The 24,888-nt window shown below is 38.5% G+C and overlaps 4 protein-coding genes across 5 annotated transcripts; all 4 read right to left on the bottom strand.

The window, feature by feature from the left end:
- Positions 1 to 1,640: 1,640 nt before the first annotated feature.
- On the bottom strand, positions 1,641 to 12,138 carry msh5 (mutS homolog 5). Its single transcript, XM_065957876.1, has 25 exons — positions 12,123 to 12,138; positions 11,839 to 11,991; positions 11,234 to 11,314; positions 10,920 to 10,973; positions 10,697 to 10,818; positions 10,337 to 10,446; positions 9,971 to 10,006; positions 9,426 to 9,508; positions 9,296 to 9,341; positions 7,831 to 7,969; positions 7,627 to 7,689; positions 7,407 to 7,535; positions 7,201 to 7,273; positions 6,988 to 7,097; positions 6,778 to 6,858; positions 6,582 to 6,669; positions 6,438 to 6,505; positions 5,675 to 5,793; positions 5,304 to 5,430; positions 4,629 to 4,778; positions 4,316 to 4,390; positions 2,296 to 2,442; positions 1,999 to 2,136; positions 1,852 to 1,925; positions 1,641 to 1,761 (listed from the first exon to the last, which is right to left on the bottom strand). Exons 1-25 carry the CDS (start codon positions 12,136 to 12,138, stop codon positions 1,641 to 1,643), a joined length of 2,403 nt encoding a protein of 800 aa, XP_065813948.1.
- On the bottom strand, positions 11,979 to 15,832 carry si:ch1073-228j22.2 (SPRY domain-containing SOCS box protein 1). Its single transcript, XM_020641988.3, has 3 exons — positions 15,370 to 15,832; positions 13,524 to 14,310; positions 11,979 to 13,428 (listed from the first exon to the last, which is right to left on the bottom strand). Exons 2-3 carry the CDS (start codon positions 14,266 to 14,268, stop codon positions 13,298 to 13,300), a joined length of 876 nt encoding a protein of 291 aa, XP_020497644.2. The 5' UTR covers positions 14,269 to 14,310; positions 15,370 to 15,832; the 3' UTR covers positions 11,979 to 13,297.
- Positions 15,833 to 15,962: 130 nt separating this feature from the next.
- On the bottom strand, positions 15,963 to 20,935 carry LOC109990040 (rano class II histocompatibility antigen, A beta chain). 2 transcript variants are annotated; one of them, XM_065957811.1, is made up of 5 exons: positions 20,799 to 20,935; positions 19,505 to 19,765; positions 17,971 to 18,252; positions 17,057 to 17,167; positions 15,963 to 16,773 (listed from the first exon to the last, which is right to left on the bottom strand). In XM_065957811.1, exons 1-5 carry the CDS (start codon positions 20,866 to 20,868, stop codon positions 16,739 to 16,741), a joined length of 759 nt encoding a protein of 252 aa, XP_065813883.1. In that variant the 5' UTR covers positions 20,869 to 20,935; the 3' UTR covers positions 15,963 to 16,738. The 2 variants fall into 2 exon arrangements, with proteins under 2 accessions (XP_065813883.1, XP_020497649.1); XM_020641993.3 differs by lacking the exon at positions 20,799 to 20,935 and adding an exon at positions 19,888 to 20,042.
- An 849-nt stretch (positions 20,936 to 21,784) lies between these two features.
- On the bottom strand, positions 21,785 to 23,986 carry LOC109990041 (H-2 class II histocompatibility antigen, A-U alpha chain). Its single transcript, XM_020641994.3, has 4 exons — positions 23,728 to 23,986; positions 23,306 to 23,566; positions 22,937 to 23,218; positions 21,785 to 22,842 (listed from the first exon to the last, which is right to left on the bottom strand). The coding sequence occupies exons 1-4, from the start codon at positions 23,783 to 23,785 to the stop codon at positions 22,721 to 22,723; spliced, it is 723 nt and encodes a 240-aa protein (XP_020497650.1). The 5' UTR covers positions 23,786 to 23,986; the 3' UTR covers positions 21,785 to 22,720.
- Positions 23,987 to 24,888: the final 902 nt, after the last annotated feature.

The raw sequence follows: 24,888 nt of genomic DNA, 5'->3' as shown, positions 1-24,888 counted from the left end.
GTTAGCCCCCCTGAGCTCAACTCATGGCCTCACAGAGAAGATTAATCCGGTACCAGCAGCATCAGCTGCAGCTGTTGCTGCACTGTATCTGCCCATTTGGCAAATTGATGGGCTATTCCGGACTTAAATCCCTGACAGAGACGTAATGTGCTGTAGTATTTCTAAGGACTGTGAAATATAACGGGGCAGGGATAACTCAGGGTTTTTCCCACTCCCTCACAGTATGTTTCTGCCAACTCTTTCTATTAATTCCAGTATCTGTCTGTTTAATCAAAACACTATGGAGCCTGAAGACTTGGAGCTCTCCTGACTAACACAAGTCATCCTCTCAAAGAAACAAAATCCAGACTGCTGCAGAATAAACAAAATCTTTCTGAGATGCTTAAGTGCTCAACAGAATAAGGCTTATCATTTTGGCTTGATTTCATTTGACAGTGCGTCTGACTAATGAGTCCAATGAGCTAATACATGCAATACAAAAGCCCCCACCTGACTAATCCAAATCCTTTGTTCCATTAAGCTGTATTCTCTGTTCTTTGCACATTTGTCTTGTAGTGTTTACTGATTTTAGTGCTGCTTTAATCGTGTTTTCGTAGTTTTGTTCTGTCAAAATTCATTCAGGTAACACTTGATTGAATCAAATTGTTTCTGTGGCATTTCTTGGGTTCAGGTGACAAGGAGGAGCCCTTAGAGCAGCTCTTGGATTCAGTAGGATTGGAGCATGAGGTTCTGAAATGTTTCCGTTGTGACCTGGGCTTCTGGGATGCCTGCTATACCACAGAAACAAACTGCAGCAACAAGGAGCTCTGCTACACAGGCCGAGGGAAGGCAGGTGTGTTGAAAAGGCTGTTCATTTAGCCAGTGTACGATCATTAATTGATCCTGTACCATTTTAAGGGGGGAAATTATGTTAATATTTCACTTGAACTGAGATTCTACACTTATCTCCCCAGCTGACGCTCTGGATGTAAAGACACTGGGTTGTGCAAAAGTGGAGGAGTGTGGCGTGGAGACTACGGTGAAACTCTTCCCTAATAAGACATTTGTTGTCATGACCAAACACTGCTGTGACACTCCCTTCTGCAACTTTGCGCACAAACTCCCTATCAACACACTTTTGTATCTCACCATGGCTCTACTAACCACATGGCACCTCTCTGAATCCTCAATGGGTTCATAATGAACATGCTGCATTTATATCTATGTTGTCAAAAAGAAAAGAAAAGGACTCTGTGAAGTGAAGCTGAAAGGTCTTTGAACATATGGTGAAGACAAATCACCAGCTTACAGTATTTTTTTACAGTCCAGTACACTACTTAATTAGAAAACCCTACTAAGATGATTAGAGCATAAACATGCATGTTTCTAGAGCCTTTAATCCAACCAATCTGTTTGTTTTCTAATAAAACATACAATTTTAACTAAAAACAACACAAGAAAAATTAACAGCCTTCCCAACATATGCAGTATAATATGTATTGCAATGATATGTAAAATAATTCTCCTGATGCGTTTAAATACAAATATTCTGTCCATAGGTTGAACATCAGTTAAAGTGAACTCTTTCCAAAACAGCTCAACTCAGATAGTGAAAGAGCAAACTGACCACAGAGTTGTAGAAATGAGACAGCAGTTAGACTTTAGCTGCGGTTTAGCAGCTCCCCAGCAGAGGGCAGGAGCTCCTCTTTCATGAAGTGCTGAAGGTCCAAGTCTTTGTCCTCCAGGTCCAAGCACAGGAACTTCTCCACCACAGACCTGCACCTGTCAGTCACACATACAAATCATATCTTTCTGAATGACAACTCTGCCCTCTATGCTGTTTTTTATTGCTAATATTCTGAAGTTTGAAACCTGTTCGCCTGCTCATCTGATGATGCTTTGTCAATGCGTTTGACAGAACGTCCTGTCCTGTACAGTTCAGACACCTGACCAAACACACACACAAAGTTTGTCTATGTGAGTATCTTTCTGTGAATGAGAATCTAATTGTGTGTTTACCTCCACTCCTCTCTGTACAAGGCTGGTTGGTAGGCCTGCCAGAGTGGCGATGTTTGCAGCATAGCTGGACTGACAGATTCCTTCCTTCAGTTGGTACAAAAACACCAACTCATCACCGTCCACAGCTGTCTCTAGAGTCTAGACAAACACACACACACACACACACACACACACACACACTCTCGATGTTCAAACAATATTATCCTGCAGCATGTCAGTTTTCAATCAGGAACTTCACTGAACATTCACAAAGTCCTTCAGGCTATGTGTAATCACTGAATAAGTTTCTCTCAGTACCAGAAGAGACAGCAGGCAAGAGGAGGGTAAGAGGCCCAGCTGCAGTAAACTGTGAAAGTTAGTGGCCAACAGCACGTGAGGAACATCCACGGGAGCTTTTCTCAACCAATAAGAGACCGATGCAGCCAGCAGGGACAGTCCATCCACCTGCAAAGGCAGCATTTTATGATTGGCTGTGTTCTGTGCAGAGATGAAGCTACTGTTGGTGAAGTTATTTTTTAATCTATTTATTTGACAATTTACTTCAAACTAAATAACTAAATGGTTAAACATCTATGTAAATGCATAATCTAAAGGGCATCAATGACACAAAAAAGTCCCAGGACTTATTTTTTCATTGTGGCCTTCCTTGTCCTGACATGTGTGTGTGTGTGTGTGTGTGTGTGTGTGTTTGTTAAAGGTGGAAAAAAGGTGGAGTTCACCAATCACTACTAATAAAAGAACAAAAACCACAAATATACAGAATATATAGACTTTGGAAAATAAGCTGTATTCAACAGCGAGATATCAAACCTGTTGGGGAACTTAACTTACAGTCATGACCTGACATTGTGTTTAGTCTATTTAATGCCATTAGCTATTATAAGAATAAGCTTTTAACAAAAACCCATGATTGCACCAGACTGAGTTGGTGCCACCAATAAACCCATTGACACAGCATTTCTACCTACTGGTCTGTAGGGTGTTAAAGAGGGTGTTAACCTCTTTAAACTGTGTTGGTCTACACCAACTGACTGGCCTTCTAAATGCTACGCTATGCTCATCAGCTACTGTACAATGGTATCTTTAATTTACCCTGATGATGTTATTTCAGTAAGTGTTATATGTGCAGGGACTGTGCTTTATAACTGTAAATAATTGTAAGTAACCTCTGACACTAATTGTTGACCTGACAATGTTAAACTTGAGGTATGACCTATGAAACATGTTTTGACCAGAGTTCACAGAGCTTGCTGAGAAGCTGTATGTAAGACTGATACTGATCATTGTATCACAGAGATCTGCAGATTGACTCGGCTTTGTTGTTTGTAATAAAGTCTTTTCAGAACAAACATTCTGTGTATTAGTCTTATTTGCTTCTCTATGTGGCCTTTTAAACCCTTCACTCTAGTTGCTCACCGATTTAGCTTGCTGTTTGGTTTACATTTCACTTTTTAGCTGAAAAATAGACGTCTGCTCAGGCTAAAAACAAAGCTGATGAAGTGGTGAGAATAAACTTCAACTGTAGAGTTTCTGGCCAGGCAGCGAAACAATGAGCTGAAAACTTGCTCAATTTCAAGTTCCGAATAGATCTGCGGAGCATAATAATAAATCTCTGTTGGTTTCTCGATATGAGCAACTGGATTTGTATTGTCATATGATATGCTGTTGTAATAATATATCTATTATATCCATTTTTCCTTCTTCTAATGGAGCCTGCACTTGACATTTTTTAAAATGTTTTTCTACTAGCCTCTCCCTCCAACACCTCTATTTCTTCCTTAGAACTTTCGTGCCTCTCTGTCCCTCTCTAGAGTAATGTGGCAGACAGTGATGGAGGACAGCACAGTGAACTCTGTATGTATTGTTTTATGTTTTTGTCAAAGCGTCTTTGAGCTTTCAGAAAAGAGCTATATAAAACCAATGTATTATTATTATTATTATCATTATTATCATTATTATTATTATTATGTTTCCAAGAAATAGTCAGGAAATATGGGTCAGTTTTCAAATTAAATATAAAACATTAGGAAAGTTATAACAGTCTTTGCCTGTAGTTCCAACATTACATTATTACTTCCCTGGTGCACCTTAGCACATCTACTGTTCATCTGCAAGTCTTAACAGCTGCTGCTATTTTGCTGCTTATAGGTCACACATGCTGGGCTGAACTTAAGGTCTGTTTCTGCAGCTCCAAATGGCAGAATATTATTGTTTGGAACTGTTTCCAGGATGTTTGAGTTTGATGACACACTGTGTCCCTGTTATGTGTGTACATATGTATCTTATTCACAAAGGGCATAAGCAGGTTTCTTCTTACTGTGTTAGTTCCTTTTCCGAATTCATCGATGAGAACTAATGAGTTGCCCGTGCTGCTGTTCAGAGCCTGGGCCATCTGGAGAATAAAGACACAAACTGTTATACTACACTCTGCTGTTATATTGTGTGTTTGTTTGTTTGTTGGTATGTCATGGTTGTAGGCAGAAGTTGTTGTATAAAATGTCTTGACAGGAGGAGAGTGGGAGTGGAGCTGGAGGCCAGTAATGTTGGAAGTTCACTTTTATTTCCACACCCACCCACACACATACATACACTTAAGCTTGTGTGAAATAAAGTGTGAGTGTCTGAGGTACCTGGTTGAGGTCTATCATGAAGGTGCTGAGGCCCACAGACACGGACTCTCTGCTCTGCATGCGGGTAAAGATCCCATCCACGAGACCGATCTCTGACTCCTTTGCAGGAATGTCTGAGCCAATCAGAGCCATGAACACAATTAGACCCACCTGTCAAAGACAAATAGGAGAGAGGAGTCAAATAAATGATTCTCCATGGTAACATGGAGGTCAAAGCTTGTTAATATGATGCTTTATGGCACATTTACTTAGAGTCTTGTTTTGTGGTTTCTCATTAAGTTGTAAAATCTGGATTGTTGTAATAAATAATACCGTAAAATCCATTGAAATTGGTAAATATAAATCTTGGTCATCCTGAATGAGGTGCAACTACCAATATTTCCTCCCTGTCAGGGAAATGTAACTGTTGCTGTAGAAGAAACACGCTGAAGTCGCATCACTTTCTTTGATGCTGATCTTTATATTGTCTCCCACTTGAAAAGCTTTCCTGTAAATTTACTACTTTAAGCTTATTGAAAAAGAAAAAAAAGAAATACGTAAAACCTTCCAGAGACATTAATGAAAGGCCAATTTGAGTTATACCGGCAGCTGTCTTAGTGCATGCAAGGTCATAAACAAATATGTACTTACAAGTACCGGTAACTTTTTAACCAGAGTTTTTCCCACCAGTCGTACCTGTTTGAGGTAGATGCTCTTGCCAGATGAGTTTGGGCCAGTGATGATTTTGACTCTGCCCTCTGAATCAGAGCTCAGAAAGGAGTTGGCCACAAACACAGGGGAGCACAGCTCTAAAAGAGGGTGTCTAGAAATGTGTCAAATATTTATTATTGTATTTATTTAAAAAATAGGGACAGTGCACATTAATGAACATAAGCATGCCAGATGAAGCCATATGCAAATTTCCATCTGTACAGTCCTGTATCAATCATGTACTGAATTCCTAGAATAAATAACACTTGTATTTTATAAGTATGTATAATCTGTCTGTCAACAGTAATAAAGCTAATGTTATGTTACAGGGGGTTAACTGGTGTGTGACTGCCTACCTGCCCTGTATGATTGAGATCTTTCTGTGGCTGGAGAGTTTAGGTGAAGAGTAGCCGTACTCTTGAGAGGCACTGCTCAGAGCCATCAGACAGTCCAGCTCAGCAGTCAGACCCAGAACCTACACATAACATAAATTAACCACACTAACTGTCCTAAACAGCTCAACAGGGTTTACGCATGTGATTTAAGACAAAGTCTGTGTACTTAGCCATATTAAATGAAAAATACAAGTGAAAAAAAAAAACAGTGCGTGAATTTGTTTTGATGTTTTGAGTCTCAATTTTTTTGAAATCATTTTGTCTACAGTGAAAAATAGTGTAATTCTCAAAGGAGATTTTCAGAGTCTCACTCTAATAAACCTACGTTATTGAAACACTGAATGTCAATTTCAATAAAGCTCAGTGTTTGTTTTATGTTCATTTGATTGCAATGTTGAAATCTACTTAATACTCTGAACATTTTACAGCTAAAGTATTATCAAAGCAATAATTCATCTTCTGACTTTAATGCTCATTCTGCTCATAAAGACATCCATAACATTTGCATTTACATTTTGCAGCACACCCATCTGTCAAGAGGCTCATATCACTGCGCTTGAACAGACCGGTTACATAATTAAATTGTACAGCCAAATGAAGTACAAATAGTCAAACACAATCTCCAACTACACATTTTTGCAGAATAACTTCCATGCCAACAGTCATTTTATTAAAATGTTAGGTGTGTTATAAACCATAGGACCTGGAGGTGATGCATGCAAACCTTGTAGAGGGAAGTGCTTCTCTCGAGGATTGTGCTCTGCAGCTGGGTCATCACTGCTGTCTCCATGTCTGAGAAACAAGAAGTACAGTATCTTTGTAGATTTACAACGATTATTTTTTGTATTCCAATGATGAGGTAAATTACCTCTGATGTCACAGTGTAAGTCTCCTAGGAGGTCGTCCAGCTCCTTGGTTCTCTGGCTGCGGTAATGCAGACGATCCTCTGAAAGAAACTATCCCACATGCAGGATAGACAAAAAGAAAAAGCCAGACTAGAATGAGAATATTCCATTTAGAAAAACACAAATGGACAAAAAAATAAAATGAACACGCTCACAAACCATAAAATCAAGCCCTTCTATCTCAAAATCCTCTTTCTCTACCATGCTGGACAGGCGAGGGACAGAGAGCAGGAACCCAATCTGTAAGGTGAAGTTGACAATATGTTCTGAAATATGTGTTCATAGAGCTCAAGCAAGGTAAGTAAATTAAAATGTAGTAGTTGTGCAGATATATATTAGCTGGTAGCTGTGTAGACATAAAGCTAAGACCAGTGGGATGTAGATGACGCAGCAGGAGGGGATGCGAGAATCCAGGTGTTCCAGCTCTCTTCTGGCTACATCTGTTAGGAAGTCGGACAAACCCATCATCCTCCTCTTCTCTGAGAGAGGGAGAAAATGTGCATAAGACTTCGACCTAACCAGTAACCAGCCATAAACACTTGGTTACTTTTTTTAACACTTATTCAGTATGGAGGCACTTACTATCATCAATTGCCGAGTCCACGTTTGGTTTGATGGTGAAGCGGTTTTCAGCTATGCTGCTCTCAAAATCCACCTACATGTTGTAAGTTACAGGTGGAGTCAAAGTTATTACACTCAACAGTCTACTAAATAGTTGTGAACTCTTGAGCATAGCAACAAAAGCCAGGATTTCTCTGATTTACGCTATGTATTAAAGTATGTCTTACAACTCTGCTGATGAGTGAGGCAATATACTGGAGGTCATCAGAGAAACCTTCGCTTATATCACGGAAGAGCTGAATGGACTGAGGCAGGCGCCGCACTGTGTCCCTGATACACACCACACTGTACACTGTCTAACAAGCACACACAAGCACAACATGTTGTACTCTTTTCACAAAATCTTTTGGGCAATTAAAGTGTGTTTCATTATACTTTTACTCAGACCTTGTAAAGACTCTGCCAGTCTGTGACTTTGGTGTGAGAGAGAGACATTTTGCGCAGGAGAGTCTTAAACACACAAACACACCAAGAGACAAACAAGCTTTAGGCAAAGGCAAAGTTTCCATGTCCAGGTGGTGACACATCAGGAAAAAGGATAAATAGTAACAGATGTGGAGAATAAAGCAGGTCATTGGTCAGAGATGTTACTGGTATGTTGCCGATGTTGCGCAGTGAGGACTGCAGAGTGCTCAGGGCATCGGAGTTACGAGGTGACGTGAAGAAGCGTATTACTTCCTGTCTCCTGTGTAACACAGCAAGGTCCTGTGTTGGCCGCAGAAACCACTCACTGACAAAGAGAGAACATCACTCACAGTAATTAGAACTTATCTTTAATAAAAAGAACAAGCTTGTAAATTCGTATGTCTGCCATTAATTACGTAGACCAGAGTTAACCACGAGTGTAATAGAAAAGTGACAGAATGACAATATTGTACAATCACTTAAATAACCACAGCATGTAATTAAAATTCACATTATTACATTTGTCACCATACCAAAACCAGATGAAAAAAATAATTTTAAAAGCTCAGATATTAGCCTTGTTGCCATATAAACAAGCAGCAGTATACAAACCTTGAAATTCCAGCGCCAAACAGAAATATTCTACCTGAACTGCAATAAAGAAGTCTTATAGTGTGTATGTAAGTATATGAAATAACTTTATTTTATTTAGTTTTAATTTTACATACTTTATTAATCCTGGAGGGAAATTCTGGTTTACACTCTGTTATTGAGAGGCATGCTTCTTACACCTACAGGCCTGAAATACACACATGCACAAGACTTGGGAAGTGCCCTGGCACCACTCCAGCTACCAGACAAGCTTCCATATTTCAGACAGCACCGGGACTTGAACCAGAGACCCTGCAGTTCCCAACCCAAGTCCCTACAGACTGAGCTACTGTCCACTCATTTTATTATTAAATTTAGTATCATTGCCTCTTAACAAGACTTTTAACTTAAGTCTAACATGACTTATATCTAACCTCCCCTGTAAATACAACGATAAATTGTCCTATCTATTTTTAGAAGTCATAATATTAGTACTGTTGTATTGATGGTGCTGAAGCAATGTAATGTAATACCTTATGCACAGGTCTAATTTTTCTAATGTTCCTTAAAACGTTTATAGGTTCCACTTAAATTGCACATATATATATATATTTTTATTCCTGAACGGGGTTATGTAAATTTTTCTTTGCATTAGTCTATTTTTAATTGCACAGGTTTAATTTTATTTCATGTAGGGGCTTACTTAAATCTTTGTTTCGAGTTAATATATATGTATGGGAGGGGGGACAGCGGTTGTTTGTTTATTTGTAACAAATGTTTCATGTTGTGCATGTCTTCTGTAAACTACTACTGAATCCCTCGGGATTAATAAAGTATCTGTCTATCTATCTATCTATCTATCTATCTATCTATCTATCTATCTATCTATCTATCTGTCTATCTGTCTATCTATCTACATATAATGGAGTTATCTGACATTAATGTTATTTACCATCCTAAGTACAGAGTCTAAAGTTCTCTGTTGATGAAATAAAGACATCTTCATTGTTTGTTTGCTTTTTTATTGTGTGATTGGACTATAGAAAGATCTGTTTCTCACCGTAGTAGTTTGGAACCAAACTTGCACCTACAGCGGTTAAGTATGCCTGAAAAACACAATTTGAACAAATAGTTTATATTACACACAAACAAATACAAATGCGTGAATAGGTACCTTTAAACCATTGTACCGTAAAGACTGAGTCCTTCTTTTTCACCCGAATGCAGCTTGTAGACTGATGGGTGAAGTTCTGACTTAAAGATCTGCAGTACACTGGAAAAAACACAGCACACTGTGATCTCTCCATCTCTTTCTATATATATATTGTTGCCTGCCTTAACCCGTTATAAATCTGATTAAAATAACAAGTCTTTCAAAACTAAATATATTTATTTGAATGAAATACAATGTTTATCACAAAACATGCAAAAGCACAATAATAATAAAAGGAAAAAAAGAGAAAGAAAGAAAAAAATCAAATTCAAATTTTAAGTTAAAATGAGTAAAAACATTGCTGCAGGAGAGAACAAGAGAAAGTTCTACAAAAGCAAGTTTGTGAAAATGTCCTTGATGTTCAATTAAAATAAAAATGTAATTCAAAATAAAGGGTACAGTAAAGAATTAACTTGTTAAAAAGAACAAGAGATAAGTGATTTGGTAGAGCAGTGTAAGCTTTTAGGATCATAAAAGGGACACAGATCAATTATGTGATAGAGACTGTGATGAAAGTCTTACCTGTAGGTGTCTCTATCAATACAAACAACACCTTTACTATATTGGGAAGAAACAATGAACATTTTAGAGAAGCAACCTTTTCATGCATGAAAACTACTGCATCACACACACTAGTGTTTTTTAACTATTAGACAAAGAATTGAGAATTACAGAAATAAAGGGGAATCAAATTGCATAACTGTAGATGTACATGTACAGAACGGTAGTTTAACTATCTAAAGACAGAGCAGTAAAAGGTACTATTCATTGACAAAGTCATTGTGGAAAATGTGTTACCACAGTCCTATCTGTGTTCGTTTGTGTGTGTTGGTGTGAGTGTGTGTGTGTGTGTGTGTGTGTGCAAAACTAAATAAATGTGTGTCCTACAGTGTGTAGGCGTGAAACTGTAGGATTGGAACTCCAACACTGCTGTCTTCCAGCTCCACTCCTACTCTCCTCCTGTCCAGACATTTGAGCAGAGCACCCACTGCCCTCATCTACACAAGGGATAAACACACACGCACACACACACACACACACACACACACACACACACACACACACACACACACACACACACACACACACACACACACACACACACACACACACACACACACACACACACACACACACACACACACACACACACACACACACAATACAGGGAAATGAATGACAGCTCCTGTTAAGTTTCTGCATAATGATGGTCTGATGGACAGAATGATATGGTGACAGCTGGCTCACCATCAGGGGCGAGTCAAAGGAGATACAGGAGGAGAGGTAGGACAATTTGTCCATCTCTGTAATGGAGGCAGGAAGGAAAGGCAGATGGGCAGACAGTAGCCTTTGCTTACCAACCTCGAGACCTACACGATTCAAAATGGACCCAAGATGAATCTGTTAATTGAAAAAATCCTGCGTGAAAGTAACGACCATGTTTGATTAAAATTGTTGAATGTATAATTACCAAAGTCAACAAACGGATAAATGACCACCTCAGGTTTGTAGTCTGGGTTTGCACCTTAAGTACAAATGGCGGGGAGGGGGGGGGGGGGTTTTAAAAAAAAGTTGAACACAGGATAGAATCTACTATAATGTGCAAAGTGAAAGCCTGATATGGCATTGTATAATATACAATCATTCCTTTCCCTTATCACACTAAAAGCCAGCTGCTTGCCTTAGATTCCTCATGTCTTATATTATATCAAAAGAAACATGTCTGTCACATTATAGCGTTTCCCATTCCTAAATGAAGATAACTTTTATTCTTCAAGAACTCACCAAGTTTTTGCAGGAAGCGTGTCATGCAGTGCTCCTGCTTTGCACTGGTGATAATAACATGGGGACTAAGCTCCTGGATGACTTAACAAAAAGAACAAAAGGAAGTAATTTGTAATTTATTTCAAGGATAGCCCCTTGAGATGCAACCTCTCATTTTCAAGGGGGTCCTTACAAAACATAAATTAATCATCATAATACAAAATCAAAATAAAAGGTAAATCCAAAACATAATACCAAGCATTTAAACAGAGAGACACCCACACCACAAACACACACACACTCACATTCACTCACACTTAATGCTCCCTCAAGCCTAGCCACCCACCAACCAGCCAGTATTACACAATCAGAAAAAATCTGAAGAGAAAAAAATAAAATAATAATAATAATAATAAAAAAGAAAAAAAGAAAGGAAAACCTCTGCATATATATATATATATATATATATATATATATATATATATATATATATATATGCATATATATGCATACACACTATACAGTACTTACACACATAGTGTACGCAACATTAAGGCACAAGGTACAGCACAGTAAAGCAAAGCTATCTATCTAAATGAATATCTACCTTTTCTACAGACAATTACCTCTGGCCAGCAGGTGGAGCTCACAGTTGTCAGGAGTGTCTTTCATGTAGTGTAAAGAGGAGTCATTACTGTCATAGAAGCATAGAGCCACTTGTCCATGCTGAGCAAAAACACTCAGTAACACCTGTTGACAATTATGAACCGGAGTTACATCTTACTGTCTGAACTGATGACTATTCTGCTGGAAAGTGAGCTTACCAGAGGTGAGTCTTCCTCCTCTTCTGCGTCTACATTTAGGTGTTGTGGACCAAAAACTAACCCTGCCTCTACTCTTCCTCTCAAACTTTCCAGTGCTGCCATCACCAGTAAGATCTAGGTAGAAACAGTGGGAAAACTACTGAGTTACTACTCTACATCTCTTTGCGAATAGTTAAATAACGCTTATAGAACCAAGTAGCAACCTAAATTGTAAACTATCTATAAATGTTAGCCAACGGAGTGTAATGGATAATTTAACAATTAGCAGGCAAGCTACTAGTGTTGGCACATAATTTTCATTTAGTTTGCTGAAACATACTTACAGAAGTTGTGAGGACTTAAGCTAATGAAAATATTTTCTTACAGGCGGTTACCCCGGGAACCCCACTACTGCGCGCGCGCGCTCTTTCCTTCTCCGTTTTTTTTTCCCGTTGTCATAGCAACAGCCTTCAGATTGTCCCGCTTAGCCGTCTCTTGTCTGTGATGATTAACATCCAAAAAAAGAAAAATGTAGAATAAGTCAAACAAAATGTAGTTTATGTATTTATATATGAAAGAATTAAATAAGCACTTAACATAGAATCAGCCTATAGCCTACTTTTTGTGTTTACTCTTTACTTTCTGTTACATTTTATTGAGTATTGTTTCGGACTTGACAGGGCCACAGTCTGTAAGCCATCAGTACACAGATGGGGCTGGATCGTAATATTTACAGTCTATGGGCTGGATCTTATGATTCCTGAATTACAACAAATACCAACACTCCTCAACACTACTGACTGATTTATTTGTTCAATAAAGAAAGACTCCATGCCACCTATAACAACACAAAAGAAATGCCCCTTTTCTCTTTTCTCCTGAGCTTTGTGAGATGATGAAACATGAGATAAAAGCAATAAAGAAACGTCCAATATAAATCCAAGACTTTTATATTTTACAAAGAGGAAGAAACAGTCAATGTATATTGCCTTATTCTGACAATACCGCCCCAAATCCCCCCCATTACTTGCACAGCTCACTTTGACAGATACAGTCTACAGACTAGTTTCTAAATATTATCAGCCAACTTGCCTATATATATATCAATAAGTCAATAAGTCACATCGCAATAAATAAGATGGATAACAAAAACACTTGTCTGGTCACAGTCACACTGCATTTTACATAATAATTCATATAACAGAAAATATGTTACAGGTTCTTGGTAGGCTGTGTGATCATTAACTAAACGTTCCTATTTTTGTGTGTGTGCAAGCACAAACTAATGACTTGAAATCAAGTAGTGCTGGAGACGAGGCGGTAGTGGCAGCTTTGCTGTTTGATTCTGTCTCTCTTTCCCTAAAGACTGACGAATGGACAGTCCACATAAAGCCATCAGAGCAGGAGGATCACCTGTATGGAGAGACAGAAAATCTCTGTTAGTGTGTCTTTCCTTTTAGCCTAAAGCAGATCTAATTAAAGAAGCTCTGTGTTAATCAGATACTTACGTGTGGCACCGTTCAGGTATTGTAGTCGTATGATGGCTCCTCCTCTAACACTGTTTACTGCTGGGAACATCTCCCCTCCTCGAGGGAGATCTGTAAAAGCAACACCAAGGAAGCTGCCGTCTACAATGAATCCAAGAGTCCCTGCATCTGCATCCAAGACAAGCAGGATGCACTCAGGGATGTGAAGAGGTGTCTCTGCTGCCTTTAATAGTCTTAAATTGGAAGAAAGTGGGCTAAAATCCTCTGCAGCTTCAGGGGGACCCCCTTTCCTCTTTCCTGGGTAAAGTCCAAAGCTCTGACCAGCATGCCAGAGCTGATTGGTTTTGAGTTCCCAGCCCCAGGACTGTGAGTCTCCACCAATCAGCACGTTATACCCTGAGGCCTGCAGAGGACATTTCTGCGTGGTAATACCAATGACAGCATGACTCCCCCTGAGGCTGGGGCTCCACTGCACCTCCCATACATGAAGCCCACTATTCACCCCCATCTCTGCCCTTATCCCATCACTGCTCTGCTCAATAGGTGAGCGTGTAACTTCCTGTTTGCAGTCAGACATAAGGAAATGGGGAGAGCGGTGCACTGAGCTCCAGTGTGAGCGAGTGTCTCCGTGAGGGACGGGAGAGGAGTTCAGAGTGACAGCAAGGCGAGAGGAGGTCGGTAAAGCCAGATGAAGAAAATCTGATGAAGAGAAGGGAAGGCTGTCGTCTGCCCTGCCGTACAGCCAATGTGACACTAAGGCCCCCATTTGTACAAACAGCCGATACAGCTGAACACACTGGCAGGATTGCTGCAAAGTTATGGCAGAGAGAGACTGATGAGAAGCCAGACAACAAATCACAAGCTTGTAAACCAATATATATATATATGATCTGGCTTTGTAAATATATTTAAATTGTCTGCACATTATCCCTTCAATTTGGATGAATTGAGACAAGGTATTATAACAAGAGTTTTCTCATAGTCACATATAAGTTTGACCTTTGAAATGCAAATGAAGATTGCCACCACAAATTATTGTATTTGGTATATTAAAAGGAGGGTACAGTATGATGTGGTAAGACAAATATGACCAGGTGGTGTAGAGATAGGTAGTGTAAAAGAAGAAGAGTAGCACAGAACAAAGACGAATAAGTGATTTCAGAGTAAGGTACAGTAGCTACAGACGAGAGAAACAACAAAAAGGAGTGAAATAAAATGAAAGAGATGAGAAATATAGGAACAGAATAGAATATGGTTCGTAAGAGCAGAATAAAATCGTGTGAAGTACGTGGTAAAAGCACAATTATGCAAGGCCAGGACTAGAAGAGGTATTTTGACATTTAGGCTACCTCAAGTACAAGTAGCAATACCATTGTGTGAAAATACACCACTTATTTCCAAAAAGGTAAATCAGCTCAACTGAGTCACTATAACCTACTTAAAGTACATGGTCAAAATACAATCAATGGTGCATTTACAGTAAATCCAAAGACGTAACTTTGCAGCTTAATGAAATGATTGGAAGCAAACTGTTTATTCAATAATGTTGATAAAGACTTCTACACCAATCTGTAGGCGAGTTAACTTTATTTGCTAGATGTACACCCAACAGTAGCTGTCTTAAAAGGCTAAATACTAAGGTGTACACTTTCCTCTGAAGCTTTAGTGTTCAGTAACTTGGAGTAGGCTATGTAGGTTTCGTCTGGAAACTCCAAAATAAGCAAAACAACTTCCCACTATTAAGAAAGATTAATAACAATGGTGAGTTATTATAGCTGAGCACAGAATGAAAAAAGGGCCAGTCTCCACTTAGGCCTACAGGTATTTTCAGCTATCTGAACTTCACAAATAAGTCTTTAAATCGTACCTGCTGTTTTGGTGAATGCTCCGTTTCCAGTCATTCTCAGTTCGTGTGAGTTTTTTAACCCTCTCTCGTGATGCACTCAGTGCTTGTTTGACCTCCGAGACGGGAACAACACAGTCCATCACTTCAGACTGACGTCACTCAGAGCCGCGGTGACAAGGACGACACATTTCATGACGTGCTCGTAAACCAGTGAACGTCTTATCACAGAGGAAAACAACATATCAATCTGCGTCTTTTCTTCTCCCTCTTATTTCCATGTCTATTATCTTGTTCTGTAATGAACGTAAACATATATCGCGAAACACAGGAACAGGATCAAACTCGGACATTTAATCAACAAAAAGATAAAAATGAAATAGAATCCAAAACGGCTCATCGTTCCACAGAGCGCATGCGCATGACGAGGAGCTTCTCATGGGTTGTAAAAAACCCTTGAAGCTGTCTTACAGGCAACATGGCGCATGATGGTCAAAACCTTTTTCTTGCCAAGTTATATGAAGTTATATGACTAAGGTTCCGTACAACTTATTAGCCCTCGATCATGGTTATTCAAGATTCAAAATTAACTTTATTTATCCCACAAGGTGAGAATGTTTAAGATAAGATAATCATTTATTTATCCCACAATGGGGAAATTTACATTGTTACAGCAGCAAAGAGCAAAGATTGCAGACAAAAAGTGAACACAGTACAATTTAAATAAAATAAAAAAATAAAAATTCCATGCTGCAGCCATAAAACAACAACATTTAACATCATTCACATTAAACATAAAACATTGAAAATTAGGAGATTATGTCTGCAGATAATAAGATAAATAACACAAGGGTTTTAAAGTATCATACATCATTATAGGCTATACCAATATTGTGATTTTGTCATACAAACATGCCCAAGCCAGCGTGGACTGAAAAATTAGATTCAGAAAGTTTAGCAATGTAGTGTTGTTGTGTATAAATTTTCAACAAGAGTAATAAAAAAAAATACAAAAATTTAAACTTTTTCCATTGAAGACCTTGACCTTCATTTTGTACAACTTACAACATGTTTTCTATCGCAGTAGAGCCAGAACTATTTGGATGACTAGTAATTTGGGACCACTTGGCACAGCCACTTGGCACAGCAGGTGGCAGTGTCGACCCCACCGATGATTGTGATGCAGCCTTTTGCAGTCACCTCGACCACTTTGTCCATCAGGCTCTTTGTCCCTTTGGCAAAGTTTTCCCACTTTGGCAAAGTAAAATGACCGCTCAAATTATTCATTTGTAAAGCTATGAAATGAAAGCATATTAGCATCCTCAAGCACATAGTGAAGCTGTATTTCTCTTGGAGAACTGATTGTGGAGCTCGTCTCTTCTTCATTCAATCCTTAACTGGCAGGCTGCGTCAGCACCAACTGACGTCCTAGAAAAGAACAAGAGGGGGAAGAGAGTGAAGTATAACTGAACTTGTTGACTTTTAATCACAATAATTTGTGATGAATTTTTGGTCAGACTTTTTATAATTATAGATAGAGTATGCCCCATCTGTACTTGTACATGTAGGCCCATAATCACACCAATTAAACATTGTGTTTGCTTCCTTGTATTAGAAAATAGGTTCCATGTAGAGTTACTAAATGTTATCCTCAAATGTTAACAAGGAAGAGCATTTTGTTTTGGCCTTTTTGGTGAAATGGTTCTCTCACCATGTGGGTTCCTCAGGTAGCAAAAAAGTCCGGCAACCAGGAAGACTATACCCAGCAGCAGCACGGCTGTCCCCACAGCAATCTTGGTCCTGTCAGACTCACATATCGGGTCTGAAAATACATTTATCGAGAACACTACATAAGATTTACATACTGTATGAATAAAATACCAAAACTCAATTGAAATGAAGATTTCTATAAACCTGTAGACTGTACAAAACATAGTATAAGACATAGTCTCAGTGATGTCACCCATTGGTTTCTGAAGCGTAGTTTTTAATCCCAACAGTGGCAGACACCATTTTGGAACATCCTCTGCCTGACACTCAGATCAGCCACACCCTTAATTATAAATACCTCTTAGTCTTAAGATCAAAACAGTTGAATACAGCGTGTGCCAATCAAGACACGAGCTATTCAGACCAAATTTGTTTTTTTAACCAGACTGTAAAAATAGACTTTTTAACAAGGGTGTGCATGGGACTACTGGGTCATTTGCAGCTAGCCTCAAGTGGACACTAAAAGAACTGCAGTGTTCTGAACAGTTGCTTTGGCTTCATTTTTCAACAGCAGAGGTTGCAGCTTTGTTAAAACTAGCATATTTTTTTAATAATGACATCAGTAGGGTCCATTTAGAATTGTGTCATTTGTGTAAGATTAACACAATCTGATTCTACTTTACCTGTCATTTTACTTCCTGGATGGGCAGAGCTTTATTGTCAGTAAAGGCAGCAAACTCTGAAAATAAATTTGCTTGCCGGACGCATAAAGATGGCCTCATCACCTCATTGTAGTTGTTGGATGATAGAAATGATAACTGACTGTCCACTGAGTCGGTTAAATAATCCCTAAACTTGATGAGACTGTTTACCAACATAAAACATCACACCTCACACTTTCTGTCACTCTCTTACCCCACTCATACAGTTTGGGCTTCTGGAAACTTGCATGCTCCACCATGCAGGCGATTTTCTCTCCAGCTCTGGGAGTCATCTCTAGGTAGGAGTGCATCTGATAAAGCCAATTCCCATTGGGCAGTTCCTCAGTGGACGTCACATCAGATGTCACCTCCTTTCCATTTCTCAGCCATCTCACATTGATTTGTTTGGGGTAGAAGTTGTACGCGCTGCAGACGAGCATTCGTGGGTGTTTGCTGTCCGTTGCATCAAATGCTCTCAGTCTGACCGAGGGCTCGACTGCACGAAAGAACAAGGAGACAAAACAAGTAGACGTTAAATGACAGACCTATAATAAAACCATCAATGTGGTGAACGTTTTCAAGAAAGCATGTCTTAAATATTTTATGGCAGCTCATTAATAACTTACCAATAAAACCTAGAAAGAAAAATGTACAAAGAATATGAAATATGATTCAGTGCTCTTCAGTGGTTCCCAAACTTTTTCTATGGAGCTTTCTCTGCTTTTATCTAACAAAAGCCCCCAACGAACCACACATAAAAAGAAAATAATAACATGCTGTCGGAAAGGTTTCATAAATTTGAATTCCCTGTATTACAAGTCTACTTGAATAAGTAACCTGATATTTTTTAAAGAAGTGTTTTTTTTTTTAATAGTTTTATCTACAGACCTTTGAAATAAGTATCTAGTTAAAGTGTTATAATTTGTAGGAGCCAAAATGCTTGGTTTTATTGATCCTTGCAAGAAACCTAACACAACACTGTGAATTTGTATTTTGAGTGTAATTCCGTTACTGAACACTGGGTGGAGTCTTGACTTGTGCTGTGCATGAAGCCAAGGCTCCAGGTAATTGGATTCCGGTGTGTGTTTGGAGGCATGTAGTCTTTTGGCCGTGTCGGCATGTCAAGTTGACTTGAATGTAACACTTTATGCTTTATGATGTATTGGACACAATGAGACATTTAAATGCATTATTGAACCCCGATCATGAACTAAAATAAACAGATTGAAGACACCAGTAGCACTCCTCCGGAAATAGTTCCACAGCTCACATCTCAATGGGGAATGCTTTGGACAATATAGGGTTTGTTTTAAAATAATGACCACACCATTATTTTAGTTAAAATGTGCAAATCTTATGTGGACAGAGCAGACATTACATTATCTAGCAGCGTCCAAAAAAGGACAAAATATACTTTTATAAGAGTTCTAATTTCACCATCTTTCCAAAATGTAACATGCTATTTTAAATTATATTATTATTATAAATTATTATAAATTATAAATAATAATTCCTGATGACTGTAGCTAGACATTAGGTTATTAGAAAAGAAAATGTAAAAAATACCTACCTGAATAGTCTACTTAATATTTTTTCATGAACATTTATGTTCCTCTTGTACTCATGTATATTGTCCTGATGTAGGTAACAGGTTGGCATTTTATTGATACAACATATACTGTATACTGATTAAAACCACAATAAGATTTTGGTATAAAGTATTACCAGAGTTTAACTCACAAAGTTACCTGCTTTTGAAAGGATCTCCATTGCCACTGGGACGTGGGTCTTGCATTTCTCTAAATTCTTTTTTTCTTGTTTCAAGAAAGAAGGGTTTTTGTTGACCTCTTCTGCAATTTGTCTTCCCTTCTCTGTGAATCCGACATATTTCCCCACAGTGCTGTTGTATTCTCCCCACAGCACCTTATTGATGAAGAGTTGTCCCAGATACACAACATCATTTGTTGAAGTGAACACGCAGTTAAGTAAAGCGTTAGCGTAGAGAGCGTCTGTAACAGAAAGCAACAAGTATTAGATGACTTTAAAACACTGTCTTTCAAATCAGCATGTTCTTTATAACAGCAACACAATAAAAACAATGTTAAAGCTTTTATGTTTTAGGAAAACATACCTGCTCTTGAGAATAGCAGAAGACTTAGCAGTGAAAATAAGCTGCATGTATTCATAATCACTTACGAGAACAGACACGAATAACCCAAACACACACACACACACACACACACACACACACACAGCACATGAGGAAGTGTAGCAGCAGTAACATTCTTTAAAGTAGGTGTGGCTCAAAGAGTTCCTCACTTTTGATAGTGAATTGTTTCACTCATTCTCATTCATGAATATTTGCTTCTAAACAAACGCTGCGTGCAGATAATGATAATAATGACTTTAATTTTTAAAGAACCTTTAAAAACAGATGTTTGCAAAGTGCTTTGACGGACAAAGCGAGGTAATCAATTCATCTGACACCTACGGGACAGAAGTGGTTTCAAACATAAAGAACAACTGTTAAGAAACTATCTGTGTTGTCTGTGGCGGTCTTGTTGCCTTTGTAGCTCAGAAAGAGGCCGGAATTGCAGAAAAATTAATCTGTGCTGACCTATCCCCCATCCAGGACTTATACCAGACCAAAGTCAGGAAACTCCTCACACCCCGGGTCACAAACTGTTCAAACTACTCCTCCGCTCCAGTAGGCTTTGCAGATCACAGAAAGCCAAAACAACCCGACTCAGAAAGTTTACAAGTTTATTCTCCCAGGCTGTCACTCTGATAAACGCTAAACAGTCCCAGAGTGCCAGAACTGTAACCGCTGTGAATGTACATATGATTATTTAAACCAATTTTATGTTCCATCACTTAAACACGTTAATACTGTATTAATATCCTCCTCTGATATCAATCTATGCCCACTCTTAATGTTAATACTGCAAAACACTTTCTACCTTTTGTGAATTAACTCCTCTGTTAGATAATTACATATTTTATTCACAAGTTTATCTCAGCACTTTCACACTACTTACTTACACTTGTGACCCTCACCAAGCCCAGAGTCGAGCCTACTCCACAGAAGACATCTGGTCCACTGGTAAATCATGCATGAATTCTTGTGTATTAGCAAAAACCTGCTCTGTGCATCAGTGAGTTATAGAAGAAATTGACGTCCTCTGAAAAGAAGAAACGGAACAAATAACTGACCAGAAATACCTGTTTTACCGGTATGCTCTAGCGCAACTCTTTAGATTGAATGTTGTTTTGTGGCTCACTAAATCAAGGTCAGGGACCTGTATCTGTTTACAAATGTGATAAAAGGGTTCATTTTACCGTTCTCTTTCTACAACCTGCCCAAAGTGTAAATCAGCACTTTGGGCCACCCGGCATGGTTTAAGTGCATCATCTTTTGCTTTGTTCAGCAGTGCTAAAGCTGCAGGTATATAAGAGTTCCTGTAACGCTTTGTTCTACCTTCAGCAAAACGTGGCAACTGTTTTTGTTTTATTTTTCAAGAATGACCAAAAGTATTGCCCTGCTTGCATAAGTTTGTACAAACTGTGTCATATCTGTGTGTACATGATTCACTATGTATATATCAACAAGACACTTTGACTGTGTATTTAACAGTTGTGCTGTTTGGTATCCTACAATATATGATTTATTTATTATCTTTTAGTTTTGTTCTGTGGCTTCTTGTTTTTTCTCCAACTGTTTCTTTTGTGTTCTTTTACCTGTGGGTGGCTGCTGTTTCCCTTGTAACTTTGCTGTCTGTATGCTAAATTGAAAATGTATAAATAAATCATCCCAAAAGGGAAATCATGTAATTTTTACATTGACGAATAAATCTTTTAATGAATCAACCAATTACATGTTTTATTTTGTCATGCAAACAGCTATGCCCCATGGAGCATAGTCTCATTTAATATCTTACATTTTACAAAGCTAAGATCTGTAGTGTTGTGTATGCATTTTCAACTATTTAAAAGGCAACAAAATGTAAAAAGAAAGGTAGGCTAAAGAGAACTGTATTATCTTATTTATTAAAACATGTTTGCTGAAAATCCTGCCCCATGCACATCACGTCTTTCTCTTTTCTTTTGGTTTAATAGCACACCTGAACAGAACACATAAACACTGACCTTGGGAAAACCAAAATGATTTTCACATTTTTTTTAACTTGAATGATTTCAATGAGTCACTTTTTTTCAAAACGTGTTTTATCTGCTGTAGTGAGGTCACTCTTGCAAGATTGTCGATCATTTTTCACATGTAGATAAAGGTCACATATTATACTCCACTTCAACAAAAAATCTCAGTTCCCAAAAACATGTCTGTGAAGTTTCTTACTAAAAATCCACTCTGATCCTGTTTTGTATCATGCCTATAAACCCCTCTATTTCAGCCCTGCTCAGAACAGGCTGTTTCTGTATCTTTAAATGCAAGTGAGCTGTGTTTGAACACACCACTTTAGAAAGGCTTTGGTGGCTTGGGCTTTCTTGCACCATTCCCAGTGGTTTACATTAAGAAGGCAGACTCGGAGGACACCCACCTGGGGAAGGGGTTACTGCCCTTTGTGATGTAACAAAGAGAAAATCTCCAAACAGCCTTTAATGAGTACACATTTTCTGGAAAGTGGAGGAGGAAAAATTACTTTTTCTCATTATTGTTTATTAGTAAAGATGTGGAATTTTCCCTTAAACCCATATTTAATTTAAAGCTAAATATAAACTGCAATGTGTTATGTTTAATGCTGACGCATGTTTTTCTTGTTTGTGAGGAAATATTACATTTATAGATGTATTTTTCCAAAACTTCTACCTATAAGTTATTGAATGAGCAGTTAAAGAAACAAGGAAAGAATAAAAAAACACCAGCAGTTGGGATATTTTCACCTCTTAAAACCAGACTGCAGCTTAAGGAACTATAACCTTTATCACATCTTTTTCAAACTGAGCATTTATTGTCCAAGGTGTCCTTTAATGAGTAAAACTATTCCACCTGCGAATCCCAACAAGCCCACAGTCACACTCACTCCACAGTAAACATCTAGTCCAATACTGGGATGACTGATGTCTGGTTCTGTGGAGAAAGATAGAAAGCAAAGGCATCATTATTACAGGCACAACAAAACATGTTTGGTTTATTAAAATCTTAAAGTGGGTAAAGCATTTACCCCAGATCCTGGTTTGAGGCAGGTCCAGAGCTATGTGCTCCACAGTGCAACTGTAAATGTCCCCCTCCTCTGGTGTGAATTTCAGGGTGGAGAACTGGTGGAAGGTCTTATCTTTATTGGGATAATATCGACTGAGCGACACCCCTTCTGACACTGGGTGGCCATTTTTAGTCCAGCTGACTTTGATTCCAGGTGGGTAGAAGTGATTTACAAAGCAAGTGAGGCTGTTTTCAAATCCAAACTGAACTTCGTCTGCAGGGTAGAGGACGCTCTCAGGGGGGTCTTCAAAGGGGTGAGAGTCCATTAAAAACCGTCTTTAGCATTTCATTAATCACTTCATAACACTGATAAATGTTCATGATTACTCACCTGTTACCTCTGGTAGATCTTTTTCCTGGGATTTGAGGACACCAAGAACTACGCCACACGCTACTTTGGCTTTGAGAGCATCTCCATACAAATGTATGCCACTAAATATTTCACTTGGGTTTAGCATAATAAAAGGTGGCACAGTGTAAACGATATCGTTTCTTTCGAAATCCATATATAAAATCTCCTCATTATCAAACTCATACTGAACTTCCACTGTGTTGTTCTCGCAGCCCACAACATAGGTGACTTCATGGGGAACTGAAAACAATAGAATGGAAATGAGGACAATTATAAATGCATGAGTGTAAACCTGTGAAAGAAATATAAAGATGCTGTCTGATGAACTAAATAATATATTTTTGAAGAACTCTGCCTTGAAAATCTCTTACAGGAACTAAGCAGGACATTTTAAAACTTACTTTGTGAAAGGGTGCAGAAGGCATTTAGCATCAGAATAAGGAGAGAAGATCGCTTCATGGTCCAGCTGCAGGACAGTATTATCTCTCTGCATGAATGAAAAAAATATTACTGTATCTTGTACAAAGTCTCACACCCAGCCCGGGACAGCGTCACTGAAGTAAGTTCCGCACAAGTCTTTGGGGAATCAAAAAACCTGCACTGCTGTGTCAGAGAATCATTGAAGCAGCTGACTTACTCATTCTTTTAAACAGACTGTTTACAGGAAAGAGATTTCTTTACACCCTCCCACTTTCTGTAAACGTGCATAGATCAGCAGACATAGCAGTTTGACCTGATTAACACTTTATTGACTTGACAGCAGCAGAGTAATGAGGAAGTACACTTCAAAAAGCCAGTGAGCACGGTGTTTATTGTATGCAGCTGGTTTGAAAAGCTAGAAATGGTCAGAGGTAAAAGGAAAAAGTTATATAATTATGTACAGCAATAATAGTAAAGTAGTTTGGCCCCTTTATTGAAGGCTGCTTTGTTTGTAAGCCAGGGTGCTTACTGAATGGAGCATGGCCACGTCTTGTATCGGTATGTTCTACAAGTGCCACTGAGCACCTAAACGACCAATGAGAAATAGAATAAATGCAAAGTCTAAAGCACAGGTGACACATGGCAACCAGGCACCACAGAACATGTAAATCATAACCTTGTGTTGATGAATAAAGAGGTAAATGGTTGGTTAATTTATTTGAAGAAGATTGTTTTTTTTTTCTTTAGTTAAGTCTTTGGGTTTGATGATCAAAAGGGATAACTGCATACGATCTAGAGTTTGAAAAAAAGATAAACAAGATTAAAAATGGACAAGAACACAGCATACTTCAGTAACAGACAAAGGGGGGGTCCCTTACTTCATCTAAGATGTGTCATTTGTCATTAAAGGCAACCTGACAGAGTGACAGAGTAATGAACAAGAACTTGTTACACAGGATTTTATACCTTGATTTATCTTGCAGATTCCATTGCCTTGATAAGAAAGGCTCCATTTGGCTGCAGGCTGTACTGAAGCTATTTAAATGAGGCACCAGAGATTTTAAAGTTACACGACTTCAGGAAGTGATAATAAAGGAGGCTGGTAAAGTGAGAACCTGTGGTAAAGGGGAAAAAAGCTTATT

Source organism: Labrus bergylta, chromosome 8, assembly GCF_963930695.1.
Source record: "Labrus bergylta chromosome 8, fLabBer1.1, whole genome shotgun sequence".
Classification (NCBI taxonomy): domain Eukaryota; kingdom Metazoa; phylum Chordata; class Actinopteri; order Labriformes; family Labridae; genus Labrus; species Labrus bergylta.
The sequence above is the reverse complement of the archived record's forward strand: the minus strand, read 5'-3'. Positions and strand labels throughout refer to the sequence as shown.